This window comes from Amblyraja radiata, chromosome 3, assembly GCF_010909765.2.
Source record: "Amblyraja radiata isolate CabotCenter1 chromosome 3, sAmbRad1.1.pri, whole genome shotgun sequence".
In the NCBI taxonomy this organism is placed as follows: Eukaryota; Metazoa; Chordata; class Chondrichthyes; order Rajiformes; family Rajidae; genus Amblyraja; species Amblyraja radiata.
Genome location: NC_045958.1, coordinates 111108091 through 111126697, shown reverse-complemented (window position 1 = coordinate 111126697; position 18607 = coordinate 111108091). Strand labels below are relative to the sequence as shown.

At 45.5% G+C, this 18607-nt stretch overlaps 1 protein-coding gene across 1 annotated transcript in view; it reads right to left on the bottom strand.

Moving 5' to 3' along the window:
• Positions 1-11580, bottom strand: part of cdk7 (cyclin dependent kinase 7) — a 30088-nt gene extending 18508 nt beyond the window's left edge. The window contains exons 1-3 of the mRNA XM_033018582.1: positions 11470-11580; positions 3322-3381; positions 596-629 (exon numbers count right to left, since the gene is read on the bottom strand). Coding sequence (XP_032874473.1) covers positions 596-629; positions 3322-3381; positions 11470-11538 — 163 coding nt within the window. The 5' untranslated portion in view covers positions 11539-11580. The remainder of the gene's footprint in view (positions 1-595; positions 630-3321; positions 3382-11469) is intronic.
• Between the last annotated feature and the right edge of the window lie 7027 nt (positions 11581-18607).

The window sequence follows — 18607 nt, the reverse complement described above, 5'->3', positions numbered from 1 at the left end:
ATGGGTTTTTCCGGGGAGCTCCAGTTTGTAGGTTAATTAGCATGGTAAAATTGTAAATTGTGCCTAGTGTGTGTTGGATAGTGTTAGTGTGCGGGGATCGCTGGTTGACACGGACTCAGTGGGCCAAAGGGCCTGTTTCCACGCTGTATCTCTAAACTAAACTAAACTATCTCTCCAAAACCAAATGGAATGATTCATGTCCATAGGTCATAAGTGATAGGAGCAGAATTAGGCTATTCGGCCATTCAATCATGGCTGATCATCTCTCCCTCTTAACCCCATTCTCCTGCCTTCTCCCCATAACCCCTAACATCAATACTAATCAAGAATCTATCTATCTCTGCCTGAATCAATTAGAATACAAAAACAGAAGAAAATAAGAACAAGACCAGGCCCCCTAGCTCCTCGAGCCTGGCTCGTCATTCAATGTGGAATCAAGGGATATGGGGAGAAAGCAGGCACGGATTATTGATTGGGGACGATCAGCCATGATCACAATGAATTGCGGTGCTGGGTTGAAGGGCCTGCACCTATTTTCTATGTTTCTATGTCTATGTAAAAAGATCACAGCCTCAGCTCCTAATGTGCCACTCACCATCTTTAGCTTCTGATCTGTGACCAACTTTAATCTGAAAGGCAAAAACAAGATTAGAAAATGATGCAGTATTATATCATGTCCAATATGTAGAGTAAATATTTTGGTTGCAAATCATAATTTTACCAACAAATTAGTACGTTTCTATTTCAAATGAAGCCTGCTGTATAAATTGTGTTCCCTGAAGTCTTGGTTTTTGTGGTTTTTCAAAAGTTACAGCAATCAGAACCATTAGTTCCAGAATAAACTCCAAGCAGCATTCAGGAAGTAACCAATCTTCAAATGGAAAGTCTGCAAATCCATCATGAGATATATGCATAGATAATTGTAAGGAAAGTTGATGGTGGGGTGATCTAGTTTAGTTTAGAGATATAGCGAGGAAACAGGCCCTTCGGCCCACAGAGTCCAAGCCGACCACAGTTTAAGAATAAGGGGTAAGCCATTTAGAACGGAGATGAGGAAACACTTTTTCACACAGAGAGTTGTGAGTCTGTCGAATTCTCTGCCTCACAGGGCGGTGGAGGTTGGTTATCTGGATACATTCAACAGAGAACTAGAGAGGGCTCTTAAAGATAGCAGAGTCAGTGGATATGGGGAGAAGGCAGGAACGGGGTACTGATTGGAGATGATCAGCCATGATCACATTGAATGGCGGGGCTGGCTCGAAGGGCCGAATGGCCTACTCCTGCACCTATTGTCTATTGACATTATCCTACTCGCACTAGGGACAATTTTTTACATTTACCAAGCTAATTAACCTACAAACCTGTCCGCCTTTGGAGTGTGGGAGGAAACCGAAGATCTCGGAAAAAAACCCACGCAGGTCACATGGAGAAAGTACAAACTCCGTTCAGACAGCACCCGTAGTGAGGATCGAACCCGGGTCTCCCGCGCTGCAAGGCAGCTACTGTGCCACCGTGCCGCCCCTTTCTTCGGGATATTTTTTACACTTTTGGCACATTGCTGAATCCGATTTGCCACTTGTCTCCATTCTTTTTCTACAATTGGAAGTGTAGCCCCAGAGAGACTCTGGAATTCCTGTTTGAATTCTCGATTAACGACTTGCTCGCCCACCACGGACGTCGACATGACCCACGCCGCGAGAGTGAGGAGGGACCCTTGGGCGTCGGCCGAGAGCAGGGTGGCCCATCGGACTGCGAGCAGGGCCAGAGATGGCAGCAATGTTTGGTGCACTTTTGTAACTTTGTCAGCGGCAAAACGTGGCAACACTCGTGAACTGCCTAGGTGAGGCCGGCTGTGTGTGTAGAGGCCTCACCTAGGCAGAACTAAGCATTTCACCGTGCCTCGGTACATGAGGCTTCTTCTTCTTGTGCACGGCGTGCACAGCCTAAAGTTGTCAGACAACTTATTCTATTTGATCTTTTTTCATTGTGCACGGCGGGTTGATTGCATTCGTCGAAACAGGGCGGACCACGTGAAAGTTGAATCTCCCACCCCGTGCATGAGACAATAAGGTATCATCGAAGCGAATATACCAAGAACAGTGAATTTTGGCAGAAGATAGACACAAAATGTTGGAGTAACTCAGTGGGTCAGGCAGCATCTCTGCAGAGAAGGAATAGGTGACGTTTCGACTCTGAAGAAGGGACTCGCCCCGAAAAGTCAATCGATTCCTTTTATCCCGAAATGCTGTCTGACTCGCTGAGTTACTATAGATTTTTGTGTCTATCTATAGTCTAAAGCTTTTTATTTAATCCCGTGACCCTTTCAATTCTCCCCACCTTCAAATATTTCTCCAATTTAATTTTGAAAGTCATGAGCGAACCTGCTTCCAACGAACCTGCTTCAGCCCGTGTGCATTGTAGAGCATGTTAAACTGTTGCATAAAAGAAATCCCACATCCCCTCCTCTGCCAATTAACTCAAATCTGCATCCTCGAGATACCAGTCCCTCTGCCTGGGATGGTGAATAGGAATGACATCATCCCTGGGCACAAGGTAAGGATCAGGAATTGACAGAGGAGGTGGAGGGAGAAGTACCCAAACCACCATTCCTAATTCACAGGCCTTTCCAACGGAGAGGCTGATTGCAAGCTGATTCGGGGTTTTTTTTGGAGGTAGACAAAAGTGCTGGAGAAACTCAGTGGGTGCAGCAGCATCTATGGAGCGAAGGAAATAGGCAACGTTTCGGGCCGAAACCCTTCTTCAGACATCCCCTCCCCTCAACATCGGGTTTTTTTTAAGTTTGTGAAGGAGAAAGCTTTCCTGAGAGGACACAAAAGGACAGCTAAAGAATGAGATCCACCCCCCCCCCCCCAACCAATTTTTGCGCTCCAGTTTCTGAGGGAGCGGAATATTTTACATGCTGCGGCGTGACTTGTGAAAGGACGCTTTTTTCCCCTCTCTCTCGCTGGAGAAACTCAGCGCGTCAGGTAGCATTTCTGGAGAGACGGAATAGGTGACGTTTTGTGTCAAGATCTTCAGACCGAGTCAGGGGAAAGGGAAACGAGAGATTATAGAAAGACAATGGGAGTCTATCCAGAAACCTTGGGTGAACTGAGAGATTCACTCTTTGCTAATGTCCTTTATCTTGAAGCTTTCAGAAAGCTGGGTGTAACGTCAAGCTTGCCTGCCACCATGACCATTCCTTATACACCCCCTGCACGTTCATTGTTGACATGTTTCTTAATTGCCAGTTTCCCACTCATTTGAAAGAATAATTTCTGCTTGTTACCCAATTATCTTTAAAAACAATATCATGCTTACCTTCTTAATTGCAACAATGTTGTCAGTGTTCTTGTCTTTTGCCTTATATACAGTGGCAAACTATAATTTGGATACAAAAAAAGTATTAATTAGGTGGAGGGGAAAAATTCAGTTCTTCTAAAACAAAACAATTATATAAGACGTGTTTAAGAAGGAACTGCAGATGCTGGAAAATCGAAGGTACACAAAAAAGCTGGAGAAACTCAGCGGGTGTAGCAGCATCTATGGAGCGAAGGAAAAAGGCAACGTTTCGGGCCGAAACCCTTCTTCAAACACTTCTGAACTACAATGTGCATTTTACCATCTCTCTAATCTCAATTTAGTTCAGATATACAGGGCGGGAACAGGCCCTTCGGCCCACCGACTGACTAACACCAATCCCCGTACACTGGCATTATCCTACATACTGGGGAAAATTTATAATCTGTGCCATAGCCAATTAACTGCCAAAACTGTACGTCTTTGGAGTGTGGGAGGAATCAGGAGCATGCGGGGAAAACCCACACGGTCATGGGAGAACGTACAAACTCCGTACAGACAGCACCTATGGTCAGGATCGAACCCGTGTCTCTGGCGCTGTAAGGCAGCAACTCTACCGCTGTGTCACTGTGCCGCCCCTAAATTACCTCCACACTCCAAACACGTGCAGTTTTGGCCGTTAATTGGCTACGGCACAAATTACCTCCATAAACATCAGTCAGCTTTTTTTGACGAGTAAAGAATCGTTAAAAATCCCCATGAATACAAAGGAGCTTTGAAACCGTGTACTTGAATCCTTGCTATGATGAAAACAAGGTGATTTTGTTTTAACAGCAAATCGACAGTCCTTGCCACTTTACCAACCAAACACCCCTAGTATTCCACAACTGAGTTTAAAAATACACACAATGTACAAGGGACAAACAAAATGGAGGCAAGCACAACAGACTTTTCTGAGATAACTGCATGATACACAACAACGAATAAGCTCTGAGCTCTGAACTATATTATTATTGCGCTATATTTTTTATTTATTGAACTTTTCTTTTCTCTTCTCCCGTTATGCACTATGTTTACACGTTCACATATTCTGTTGTGCTGCAGCAAGTAAGAATTTCATTGTCCCATCCGGGACATATGACAATAAAACACTCTTGAAAATGTGTTACAGCAATGAGATCCGAACCAAAGTGGAAATATCGCAATATTTTTCAAATAAATTAAATTCTACCGGTAATCTAGATTTCCAGATCTGAACGGGTTAAACACCAAAAGCTGTGAAGTGAATGAAATACAGTTTAGCATTGAACAGATGAAAAGGTGGGAGAAGATTGAGAGATTTTTATAGGATGAAACAGCGTGGAAACAGCCCTTCAGCCCAACTTGCCCAGGCCGACCAATATGCCTCATCTACACTAGTCCCACCAGCCTGCATTTGGCTCTTGTACCTCGAAACATCCTATCCATGTACCTGTCTAAATGTTTTGTAAATGTTGCAATAGTACCTACAACTGGCAGCTCGTTCCATTGTGTATGGTAAAGCCCACCACCCTTTGTGTAAAAATGTTGTTCCTCAGGTTCCAATTAAACCCCCCCCCCCCCCCCCCCCCTCACCTTGAACCTATGTCCTCTGGTTCTCAATTCCCTTACTCTGGGCAAGAAACTGTACATTTACCTGACCTGGCCCTCAACACCAGCAAAACCAAGGAACTGATTGTGGACTTTGGAAGGAGTAGGATGGGGACCCACAGTCCCGTTTATATCAACGGGTCAATGTTTGAAAGGGTCAAGAGCTTCAAATTCCTGGGCGTGCACATCTCTGAAGATCTTTCCTGGTTCGAGAACACTGATGTAATTATCAAGAAAGCACATCAGCGCCTCTACTTCCTGAGAAGATTACGGAGAGTCGGTTTGTCAAGGAGGACTCTCTCTAACTTCTACAGATGCACAGTAGAGAGCATGCTGACCGGTTGCATTGTGGCTTGGTTCGGCAACTTGAGCGCCCTGGAGAGGAAGAGACTACAAAAAGTAATAAACACTGCCCAGTCCATCATCGGCTCTGCAACACCTGTCCCTTCACCTCCCCCCTCGACTCCATTCAAGGACCCAAGCAGTCGTTCCAGGTGCGACAAAGGTTCACCTGTATCTCCTCCAACCTCATCTACTGCATCCGCTGCTCTAGATGTCAGCTGATTTACATCGGGGAGACTAGCGTAGGTTGGGCGATCGTTTCGCCGAACACCTCCGCTCAGTCCGCAATAACCTACCTGAACTCCCGGTGGCTCAGCACTTCAACTCCCCCTCCCATTCCCAATCCGACCTCTCTGTCCTGGGTCTCCTCCATTGCCAGAGTGAGCAACAGCGGAAATTGGAGGAACAGCACCTCATATTCCGTCTTGGGACCTTGCGTCCGGATGGTATTAACATTGAATTCTCCCAATTTTGCTAGCCCTTGCTGTCTCCTCCCCTTCCTTAACTCTCTAGCTGTCTCCTCCCACCCTCCCATCCGCCGCCCTCGGGCTCCTCCTCCTCCTCCTTTTCCTTCCTTCTCCCCCCCACCCCCATCAGTCTGAAGAAGGGTTTCGACCCGAAACGTCGCCTATTTCCTTCGCTCCATAGATGCTGCTGCACCCGCTGAGTTTCTCCAGCAATTTTGTGTACCATCGGCTCTGACCTTCCTTCCATCGAGGGGATTTATCGAAGTCGCTGCCTCAAAAAGGCTGGCAGTATCATCAAAGACCCACACCATCCTGGCCACACACTCATCCTCCCTGCTACCTTCAGGTAGAAGGTACAGGAGCCTGATGACTGCAACGACCAGGTTCAGGAATAGCTACTTCCCCACAGCCATCAGGCTATTAAACCTGGCTCGGACAAAACTCTGAACATTAACAACCCATTATTTGTTATTTGCACTTTATCAGTATTCATGTGTTTTGTAGTCAATGCCTATTATGTTCTGTGTGCTGAAGCAAAGCAAGAATTTCATTGTCCTATACAGGGACACATGACAATAAACTTGAACTTGAAACTTGAACTTGATCGATACCTCTCATGAAGTAGACACAAAATGCTGGAGTAACTCAGCGGGTGAGGCAGCATATATGGAGAGAAGGAATTGGCGATGTTTCGTGTCAATTAGCAGTCAAGTAAATTGCTGAGGTTGCACAATGGTGGATAATAGGTTGCTTTTATGCCATAAAAATAATATTCATGATCATAAATGATAGTAGGATAAGGCCATTTGGCCCATCAAGCCTACTCTGCCATTCAATCATGGCTGACCTATCTCTCTACCCTAACCCCATTCTCCTGCCTTCTCACCATAACCTCTGACACCCGTACTAATCAAGACTAATCAAGAAAAATGACAATATCTCACTACAGATTCTATCAAGAGTCAAGAGTTTTTTATTGTCATATGTCCCGGATGGGACAATGAAATTCTTACTTGTTGCAGCACAACAGAATATATGAATACGTAAACATTGTATATAACGGGAAAAAAAAGAAAAAGTTCAATAAATTACAAATATAGTGCAAATAACAAATAATAATATAGTCTTTTGCAGTTCAGAGCTCTGAGCTTATTCGTTGTTGTGTTTAATAGCCTGATGGCTGTGGGGAAGTAGCTGTTCCTGAACCTGGACGTTACAGTCTTCAGGCTCCTGTACCTTTTTCCTGATGGCAGTGGTGAGATAAGTGTGTGGACAGGATGTTGTGGGTCCTTGATGATTTTGGCAGCCTTTTTGAGGAGGCGACCTCGATAGATCCCTTCGACGGCGGGGAGGTCAAAGCCGGTGATGGACTGGGTAGTGGTCACAACCTTTTGTAGTCTTTTTCGCTCCTGGACTTTCAAGTTGCCGAACCAGGCCACGATGCAACCAGTCAGAATGCTCTCTACCGTGCACCTGTAGAAGTTTAGGAGAATCCTCTTCGACATGCCGAATCTTCGTAATACACAAACCAACCTCAAAAATTACTCAATTTACACTTCACGCTGCCTCGGCAAGGCCAACAGCATAATCAAGGACGAGTCACGTTCCCTCTTCTCCCCTCTCCCATCGGGCAAAAGGTATAGAAGTGTGAAAACGCACACCTCCAGATTCAGTGACAGTTTCTTCCCAGCTGTTATCAGGCAACTGAACCATCCTACCACAACCGAAGAGCAGTGCTGAACTATCTACCTCATTGGAGATGCACGGACTATCTTTGATTGGACTTTACTAGCTTTAACTTGCACTAAACCTCATTCATGTAATTCCCTTCATCATGTATCTGTACACTGTAAATGGCTCGATTATAATCGTGTATTGTCTTTCCGCTGACTGGTCAGCACGCATCAAAAGCTTTTCACTGTGCCTGATAATAAACTAAACTCAATCATTATTTCCACTGGACGTTGTTGTTGAGGTATGTAGTCTGGATGCACAATGGTATTGATGAGTCGGGTAAGATGGGCAGACCAAGGGGGTTATCCTCATGGATATAGGAGAGTTCCCCGACTTCCCACATCCAGCAGTAGTGTACAGGTACCCTAACTTCCAGAAGATAGCCACAAAATGCTGGAGTAACTCAGTGGGTCAGGCAGCATCTCTGGAGATAAGGAATGGATGACGTTTCGGGTCAAGATACTTCTCCAGACTGAAGAAGGGTCTTGACCTGAAAGGTCACCCATTCCTTCTCTCCGGTGGTGCTGCCTGTCCCACTGAGTTACTCCAGCATTGTGTGTCTATCTTTGGTTTAAACCAGCATCTGCAGTTCCTTCCTTCCCTAACTACCTGCACAGCAACCAAGGAAGAGTTACAGGAAAGAACTTGACGGAAGCCTCCTTCCAACCTCCTTCCCGAAACTCAGCACTCACCCTCAACAAAACACGTGCGCCTCAACACACAGCCACTCCCAATAGCCTGCTCTGCTGGTGCCTGCCTTCCTTCCACACACCACCACAAGCTGTCACCGTCCCATGTTTGGCTCATTGCACATAGTCACACAGCACGGACACAGGCCCTTCTGCCCAACTTGTCTATGCCGACCAAGACACCGCATCTACACTAGACCCACGTGCTTCGATCCCCTTATCCAATAAAGGATATAGTCACACCTAAAGAGCGAAGGAAATAGGCGGAAGTCTGAAGAAGGGTTTCGGCCCGAAACGTTACCTATTTCCATAGGTGCTGCTGCACCCACTGAGTTCCTCCAGCATTTTTGTGTACCTTCGATTTTCCAGCATCTGCAGTTCCTTCTTAAACACAAAGGATATAGTCATGTCGGGGAGAGTTCCCCCCCTCCATGGGTACCATGTAATCCCGTGCCTACTGCTCCATGGTCGGATAGTCGGTGACTAAAACGTCTCCCCCACCTGGTTTGCCAGGTGAGGAGGGGGCTGTGGACCCCCAGTAGGACCAAAAACAAGACCTGTCAAAGGGCAGATGAGCCCCAACCTAGCGAGCCAACGGCCATCCACACTTCAGTAGAAGTTGCGATCACTGTCGTACATAGCATTGTAAGGCACCGTGCCCATTGATGTTGTCAACGATGATGATGATGATGATGATATAGTAACATTGGAGGCAGTCTAAAGGAGATTTACCAGGCTAAATCCTGGGATGTCCTATCTAGGCTTTTAGGTCTGTACTTCTCGGGAGTTTTAAATAATGAGGGATGACCTTATTCACATAAATAAGGACCGAAAAGGGGCTCAACTGGGGTAGAAGTTGAGATGTTTTCACCAGCTGGAGAGTCAAGGACAAGAGGATATAGCTGCTCACCCTGAGGATGGGGAATTGGAGTAGGGAGCGGAGATGCCGCGCAGAGCCCCCCCCCACCCCGGGGAACGAGGGCTGAAGGGGGCCAGGCGTGGAGAGGTGACATTGATTTGTATAACAACTGTAATGGAGGCGACGGCTGCAACGGGCCTTTGTGGGCAGCTGCAGCTGGGACTGTAAAATAGCACCAAAATGGCGTCTCTTGCAAATGGACTCAGTGGGCTGCTCTGTGCATTCTGTACTGACCGGGGGAGGGATTGTGCTCATGTACAGGGATAATCTTGCTGAGCTGTATGCAAAAATGTACCCGTTATACGTGGCCATAAAGAAACCATTGAAATTATACTCCAAATCAGGGGCCAGTCATTTATCACTGGTGGAGGTGTGGAGGACTTTCATCTCAGAGAATAGTGAATCTCTGGAACGCTCTGTCCCCCGAGGGCGGCAGAGACAAGATCATCGGATATATTTAAGATGGCGATGATTAATTGATAGATCACGGGATTACGGGTGAAGGGGAACTGATGAAGAAAGTGGTCGAGGCCAGCATTGATCCGCCATCATCATAGTAAATGGCTGGGCAGCTTTAGGGTTATGTTTATAACTGACACGTGTACCAAGGTACAGTGAAAAGTTTTGTTTTGCATGCTATCAAAACAGATCAGATATACCAGCAAGTCAAACTCAAATGCAATAGATAGAGCAAAGAGGAAGTTACAGTGCAGAATATAGTTCTCAGCATTATAGAGCATCAGTTCCATAGACCAATATGCTCAATGCGGTAGAGGTGAATTGGATAGTACCCTTGAAGGACCAGTGACCTGTTCAAGCTCCTATTTTCTTGTGTTCAAGAAGCATTCGGGTTCAAGGTAACAGATAGGAGACTTAGAGGGGATTTAAAGTTTTTTTTTTATTGTTCACTGTGTTTGGAATGTGGAGGACAAGTGATTGGTGGGTGTTTGAGTTGGAGACAGAAACTCATGAAATGTAAGTATTTAGAAGAATACATCAAACGCCGGTGGCTTTGATAGCTATGAGCCAAGTGCTGGAGAATGGAAGAAAGTCACACTTGATGGCCAGCAGCGATACAGTGCTGTTTTTTGAAGTATGATTGCAATCGCAATGACACTTTCCTTCACTGGGAAGGGTATCCATCACAACATGATACAACCAAACATGACATTGGTGAGACCACATGTGTAGAAAGGAACTGCAGATGCTGGTTTACACCAAAGGTAGACACAAAAAGATGGAGTAACTCAGTGGGTCAGACAGCAACTCTGGAGTTACTCCAGCATTTTGTGCCTAACTTTACCAGGATGTTACCTGGGCTTGCAGGGAGAGGTAGGATAGGCTGAAGAAGGGTCTCGACCCAAAATGTCGCAACGCCTTTTCTCCATAAATGCTGCCTCACCCGCTGAGTTTCTCCAGCATTTTTTGTCTACTTAGGATAGGCTAGGATATTTTTCCTTAGTGCATTGGAAGCAGAGGAGTGACCTCATTGAGGTGTACAACTTCATAGATGCATAGATAAAGTGATCGCTTCAGTTGCCACAACTACCCCCTCTCTCTGGCAGCTTACTCCATATACCCACCACGTTCTTGAATGAAAAAGTACACTGCTTCTTGATTCCCCGTACACCTGCGTACAAGGATGTGCGGATCTACCCTACATGGTCTTGTAAACCTCCTTAAGATCACCACTCACCCTCCTGCTCTCCAAGGAATAGTCTTCGTCTGCCCGCAATCTCCCTTTGGCCCTGGATAAAAGACAGTGCATCCACCTCCCCTCCAGCACTTTGTATTTGGTTCATGATTTCAGTATCTACAGTTCCTCCTGTCTACCAAATGCCTGTGCAACTATTTGTACAGTTTTCAATCCAGGGATTGAATTGAATTGCAGATGCTCGTCAAAGCAGAAATGAACTAAACCCAAGGTAGACAAAAGTGCTGGATAAACTTAGCGGGTGAGGCAGCATCTATGGAGCGAAGGAAATAGGTGACGTTTCGGGTCGAGACCCTTCTTCAGACCCACATTGATCTCTTGGGACAGACACACGATGCTGGAGTAACTCAGCGGGACAGGCAGCATCTGGAGAGAAGGAATTGGTGACGAGAGTCAGGGGAGAGGGTGACTAGAGATATGGACGGTGATATATTGAACTATGTGTAGAGTTTCCAAGGATTTAATTGAATTGAATTGCAGGTACTCGTCAAAGCAGAAGCGTTACTCCAGCATTTTGTGTCTACCTTCGATTTAAACCCCACATCATTGTTCTCTAGGGAACTGAATAAAGCCCCAGCTTTAAACCGAGCAATTCCTCGGCCTTCTCCACCAGCGTTTGGACTGGGGGCTGCTGAGAGAGGTTTAAACGGAGACATGAGCGGAGGAGAGCCTCACCTGCCCCTCTCCCAAAAAATCCAGCTTCTCGTAGCGCCGGGCCCGGGCCCTGACATCCACCGCCATCATCGCCCGGGGAACGGCGTCTCCTGCCCCGCACCACCGCCACTTCCGCCCGCCCCGCTCTCTCACCACGTCAACTTCCGCCCCCTTCATCGCGTCAACTTCCGCCCCCTCCGCTCTCTCACCACGTCAACTTCCGCCCCCTTCTCCTCATCACTAGACTGGTCGCCTAGACAACAGCAAAGATCCCACAGCGGAGCAAAGACATCAGTGAGGAGACAAGAGGCCGGTTACGGAGGTACACAAAATTGCTGGAGGAACTCAGCGGGTGCAGCAGCATCTATGGAGCGAAGGAAATAGGCGACGTTTCGGGCCGAAACCCTTCTTCAGACTGATGGGGGGTGGGGGGGAGAAAGAAGGAAAAAGGGAGGAGGAGGAGCCCGAGGGCGGGCGGATGGGAGGGTGGGAGGAGACAGCTAGAGGGTGAAGGAAGGGGAGGGGACAGCACAGACTAGCCAAATTGGGGGAATTCAATGTTGATGCCATAAGGGCGCAAGGACCCCAGACGGAATATGAGGTGCTGTTCCTCCAATTTCCGCTGTTGCTCACTCTGGCAATGGAGGAGACCCAGGACAGAGAGGTCGGATTGGGAATGGGAGGGGGAGTTGAAGTGCTGAACCACCGGGAGGTCAGGTAGGTTAAGGCGGACTGAGCGGAGGTGTTCGGCGAAACGGTCGCCCAACCTACGCTTGGTCTCACCGATGTAAATTAGCTGACATCTAGAGCAGCGGATGCAGTAGATGAGGTTGGAGGAGATACAGGTGAAACATCTTTGGTAAAAAAATCTTCTCCTCATTTTCTTTCTGCCTTTTCTGCCTCACGATAAAAAGCAAAAAGATGCCCATGTTCCTTCCACAGCGTGTGGGGAGCCTGGCCCGGATCAGCACGGCTGGGACACCAGAGGGTAAAGTTGCGGGGAGGTTTACAATATATTTTTATGTAATGTTGTCCCTTGTCTGGGCCTTGAGTCCGAAATAAAGTTTATAACCATATAACAATTACAGCACGGAAACAGGCCATCTCGGCCCTTCTAGTCCGTGCCGAACACGTATTCTCACCTTGTCCCATCTACCTGCACTCAGACCATAACCCTCCATTCCTTTCCCGTCCATATACCTATCCAATTATCATTATATATAATTATATAATATATATATATATGTGTGTGTGTGTGTTATATGACATTCAGATATATATATATATATGTGTGTGTGTGTATGTATGTTCTTTCCTACACAATCTAATCAGTTGTATAGGATTCCAGTATAGGGTGATTTCACGAAAGGTCACTGGAGCGTAGATCCTCACCCACGTGACCGCAAAATTTTAACTGGAGTACAAGCGTCACTTCCGGTACATGTTAGTGGATGGGAAAACACGCACTTTCACACCCGTTAAAAACATCGAAAACGGCCCGTTTTTGAGCTGCAATTAACTACCAGTCGGGGTGACCGTGAGGCACAGCTACCTAAATTTACAGTCCAAAAAAAAGATAGAAACTAAGCTAAATTCAAGAGGGAGCTGAAGGTGTCAAAACAGCGGAAGTGCTTAGCGGACATTTGCCGTGGAGATATAAAGATCGAAAATATCGGGAATTATCGCGTTTGCTCGCTGCATTTCATCAAAAGTGGCATTATTGACGTGTTATCTTTATTCATTTGTTATATGAAAAGTTTTAAAAGTTAAAAATCCGTCCGTAAAATTGCAAAATCGCCCATGGTTCTCAGGTGGGTTTTAACATGCAAAATGAAAACGCTTCTGAAGCTTCATTTACCATTTAAATAATCGTAAACTATCAATGCGTTTTGAAATAAATTTTACTCAGATGCAAGCTAAGGAATGGGATAATTGTCAGCTGTTAATTGGACAAAATCAGGACATTTCATTGTTTACCAAAATATATTTCTCAATGCTCACAGTGGGTGCCCAATCAGGATTGTTGACATCATTCCATGCTGCAGACTTGTCTGTTATTAGATGATAAATAAATAAGTAGTTTGGGTGACTGTGCAGGCTTTAAACAAGAAACATTGAGAAATATATTTTGGCAAATAATAAAGTGTCCTGATTTTGTCCAATTAACAGCTGACAATTATCCCATTCCTTAGCTTGCATCTCAGTAAAATTTATTTCAAAACGCATTGATAGTTTACGATTATTTAAATGGTAAATGGAGCTTCAGAAGCGTTTTCATTTTGCATGTTAAAACCCACCTGAGAACCATGGGCGATTTTGCAATTTTACTGACGGATTTTTAACTTTTAAAACTTTTCATATAACAAATGAATAAAGATAAAACGTCAATAATGCCTTACTTTTGATGAAATGCAGCGAGCAAACGCAATAATTCCCGATATTTTCGATCTTTATATCTCCACGGCAAATGTCCGCTAACCACTTCCGCTGTTTTTGCACCTTCAGCTCCCTCTTGAATTTACCTCAGTTTTTATCTTTCTTCTGGACTGTAAAGTTAGGTAGCTGTGCCTCACGGTCACCCCGACTGGCACAGTAATTTACAGCTCAAAAATGGGCCGTTTTCGCGGTTTTTAACGGGTGTGAAAGTGCGTGTTTCTTGCTCAAAACAAATTTTATTTGTTAAATACTTCATTTAGATAACCCCACCATTACTGACAGATCTCATTCCGCTCTCTGGCTATTGGGAAGACCAGACCCATTTTATTGTTGAAAAACAATTCCGTAGACACAAAAAAAACATTAAGGAACATTCCAAGAGTTGAGCAACTGGAATCTTCATATTGCTATTATTTTACCAAATCCTGCAGTTGTGAACAGTGTGATTAGATGAATTACAGAGTGCAAGTTCAATACAAAAATCAACTCAAACACAGCACATGAGCCATTAAAAAAAAAAATAATAACAGAATTATGAATGAACAGAATTATGAATCTAACCCTATATAGACATAGAAACATAGAAATTAGGTGCAGGAGTAGGCCATTCGGCCCTTCGAGCCTGCACCGCCATTCAATATGATCATGGCTGATCATCCAACTCAGTATCCCGTACCTGCCTTCTCTCCACACCCTCTGATCCCCTTAGCCACAAGGGCCACATCTAACTCCCTCTTAAATATAGCCAATGAACTGGCCTCGACTACCCTCTGTGGCAGAGAGTTCCAGAGATTCACCACTCTCTGTGTGAAAAAAGTTCTTCTCATCTCGGTTTTAAAGGATTTCCCCCTTATCCTTAAGCTGTGACCCCTTGTCCTGGACTTCCCCAACATCGGGAGCAATCTTCCTGCATCTAGCCTGTCCAACCCCTTAAGAATTTTGTAAGTTTCTATAAGATCCCCTCTCAATCTCCTAAATTCTAGAGAGTATAAACCAAGTCTATCCAGTCTTTCTTCATAAGACAGTCCTGACATCCCAGGAATCAGTCTGGTGAACCTTCTCTGCACTCCCTCTATGGCAATAATGTCCTTCCTCAGATTTGGAGACCAAAACTGTACGCAATACTCCAGGTGTGGTCTCACCAAGACCCTGTACAACTGCAGTAGAACCTCCCTGCTGCTATACTCAAATCCTTTTGCTATGAAAGCTAACATACCATTCGCTTTCTTCACTGCCTGCTGCACCTGCATGCCCACTTTCAATGACTGGTGTACCATGACACCCAGGTCTCGCTGCATCTCCCCTTTTCCTAGTCGGCCACCATTTAGATAATAGTCTGCTTTCCTGTTTTTGCCACCAAAATGGATAACCTCACATTTATCCACATTATACTGCATCTGCCAAACATTTGCCCACTCACCCAGCCTATCCAAGTCACCTTGCAGTCTCCTAGCATCCTCCTCACAGCTAACACTGCCCCCCAGCTTAGTGTCATCCGCAAACTTGGAGATATTGCCTTCAATTCCCTCATCCAGATCATTAATATATATTGTAAATAGCTGGGGTCCCAGCACTGGGCCTTGCGGTACCCCACTAGTCACTGCCTGCCATTGTGAAAAGGACCCGTTTACTCCTACTCTTTGCTTCCTGTTTGCCAGCCAGTTCTCTATCCACATCAATACTGAACCCCCAATGCCGTGTGCTTTAAGTTTGTATACTAATCTCTTATGTGGGACCTTGTCGAAAGCCTTCTGGAAGTCCAGATACACCACATCCACTGGTTCTCCCCTATCCACGCTACTAGTTACATCCTTGAAAAATTCTATAAGATTCGTCAGACATGATTTACCTTTTGTAAATCCATGCTGACTTTGTCCAATGATTTCACCACTTTCCAAATGTGCTGCTATCCCATCTTTAATAACTGACTAGCAGTTTCCCCACTACTGATGTTAGACTAACTGTACCCCGCAACGCTGATTACACTGCGAGAGGGATAACCAGTCGGGTCGAGTTTACTGAAATTGCCGACGTTCCGCCCCGTTGCGTACTACACAGCAGCCCATTGGATTAAGCAGGAGTGGACTATCTTGCTCCGCTATAGGATCTTTGGTCAACAGTCAAGCCAGCAACAGAGCATGATTAAAAGATAGAGTAAATAGATTAAAAGAACATTCACAGACTTCTCAACTTCAAAACATTCACAAGTTCTAGGAGTAGAATTAGGCCATTCGGCCCATCGAGTCCACTCCGCCATTCAATCATGCCTGATCTTTGCCTCTTAATCCCATTCTCCAGCCTTCTCCCAATAACCCTTGACACCCGTAATCAAGAATTTGTCTCTCTGCCTTAACTAATGCCTTCCACACATTAACTACCCTCTGACTAAAGAAGTTCCTCCTCACCTCCTTTCTAAAAGTGCTCCCTTTTTTTCAAGATACAAGATATATTTATTTGTCACATGTGCCAGTTGGCACAGTGAAATGTTATCACCATACAGCCATACAATAAAATAAAGAACACAACACACGATAGAGTTCAACATAAAACATCCCCACACAGCAGAATCAAAAGTTTCCCACTGTGAGGGAAGGCACCAAAGTCAGTCATCTTCCTCGATGTTCACCCATGGTCGGGGCCTCCGGAGCCTTCCGCAGTCACCGCTACGGGCAGCTTGCTCGCCGGGATGTTAGAACTCCGACGTCGTGACTGGAGGCCAACCTCAGCGGCTTGGACCTCCGAATCGGTGGAGGTGAGGGAGTGTGGGGATTGAGGGAGAGGAGGGGGTAGGGAGGGAGTGGGGGGGTGAAGAGGTAGAGTGGGGGAAGAGGGGGAATAAAGGGAGAGGAGTGGGGGAGGTAGGGAGTGGGGAAGAGGGATAGGGCAGTGGGGGAGGTCAGGAGGGATAGTGGGAGGGGAGGAGTGGGGGATAGGAGCGGGTAGGGAGGGGAGAGAAGTTACGGAGGGAGGGAGGGAGTGACTCAGGGTTGGGGAAAGGGGAGGGAGAGGTGAAGGATTGTGGAGGGGAGGAGAGGGGAAAGAAGAAGGAGGGCGAAGAGGAGGGGGAGGGAGTGCTGGGGGATGAGGGGAAATGAGCCGCACCTGCGCAGTTGGCAGCTATTCATGAGTGGTTGAATATTGCATTGGGAGAACGGGTGAGTGGTGGAATATTGCGTTGGGGAGCAAACCCAACGGGTCCGCACTTAGTCTAGTCAATTATTAAATATCAGGATAATTTAATAGGAGAGAAAAAAATTAAAGTAAAATAAAGAAGTCAATGAAAGAAATACAATATGTGAAGGAAGGAACTGCAGATGCTGATTTAAACCGAAAATAGACACAAAAACCTGGAGTAACACAGTGGGGCAGGCGGCATCTATGGAGAGAAGGAATGGGTGATGTTTCGGGTCGAATCTGTTTCGGGTCTGAAGAAGGGTTTCGACCCGAAACGTCACCCATTCCTTCTCTCCAAGGAAATGCAATATAACCATATTAAGAACGATTACAATTATTTTCTAATAGCACATTTTTTTTAAATCATTTCTTTGAAGGGAAAATAATTTCTTTGAAGATCAGACGATGGCTGTACGTGTGGCTTGGCTATAGTGATAATGCAAATCCCAGATTAGGAAGATAAATAAACGTGAATTAAAAGCAGCATAAAATAAAATTCAGCACAAATCATTCATACATAATGTCACTACAGTGGTGAATATAGCATATATTCTCAATGATAATAACAGGGCATCTTTGGGAATTATTTTACAATTAATTGAAAACTTTTACGATTTCCCGTTCAGCACAGCACATATTGAACATGTTTCCTGCCTCTAGCATGTCCAAACCCTTAACAATCTTATATGTTTCAATAAGATTCCCTCTCATCCTTCTAAACTCCAGAGTGTACAAGCCCAGCCTCTCCATTCTCTCAGCATATGATAGCCCCACCATGCCGGGAATTAACCTTGTAAACCTACGCTGCACTCCCTCAATAGCAAGAATGTCCTTCCTCAAATTAGGGGACCAAAACTGCACACAATACTCCAGGTGTGGTCTCACTAAGGCTCTGTACAACTGCAGAAGGACCTCTTTGCTCTTATACTTGACTTCCCTTGTTATAAAGGCCAACATGCCATTCACTTTCTTCTCTGCCTTCTGTACCTGCATGCTTACTTTCATAGACTGATGAACAAGGACCCCCAGACCCCGATGTATTTCCCCTTTTTCCCAACTTGACGCTATGTTACTATAATTGACTGAGTAAAAGATACAACATGGAAACAGGCCCTTTGGCCCACCAAGTACAGGCCGACCATCAATGATTTAAGTTCTATGTTTTCCCATTTTCTTACCTACTATTACACACGAGGCAATTTACAGAGGCCAATGTGTGCAGGAAGGAACTGCAGATGCTGGTTTATACTGAAGATAGAAACAAAATGCTGGCGTAACTCAGCGGGTCAGGTAGCATCTCCTGAGAGAAGGAATAGATGACGTAAGGGGGCAAGACCCTTCTTCAGACTACAAACCCTTCTGCAAACCCTAACACTTAAAAGGATTTGAATTCTTTGAACTTCCCAGTTCGATGAAGAAGAATGTTTCCAAATAAAATCAGATGCTTAAAATTTGATAGAAATCAGACTTTTGATGACAAGTCATGCAGTATGATGCCGATGCAAATCAGTAAATTGTGTTCACGTTTCACACCAGAAAGACGCACGAG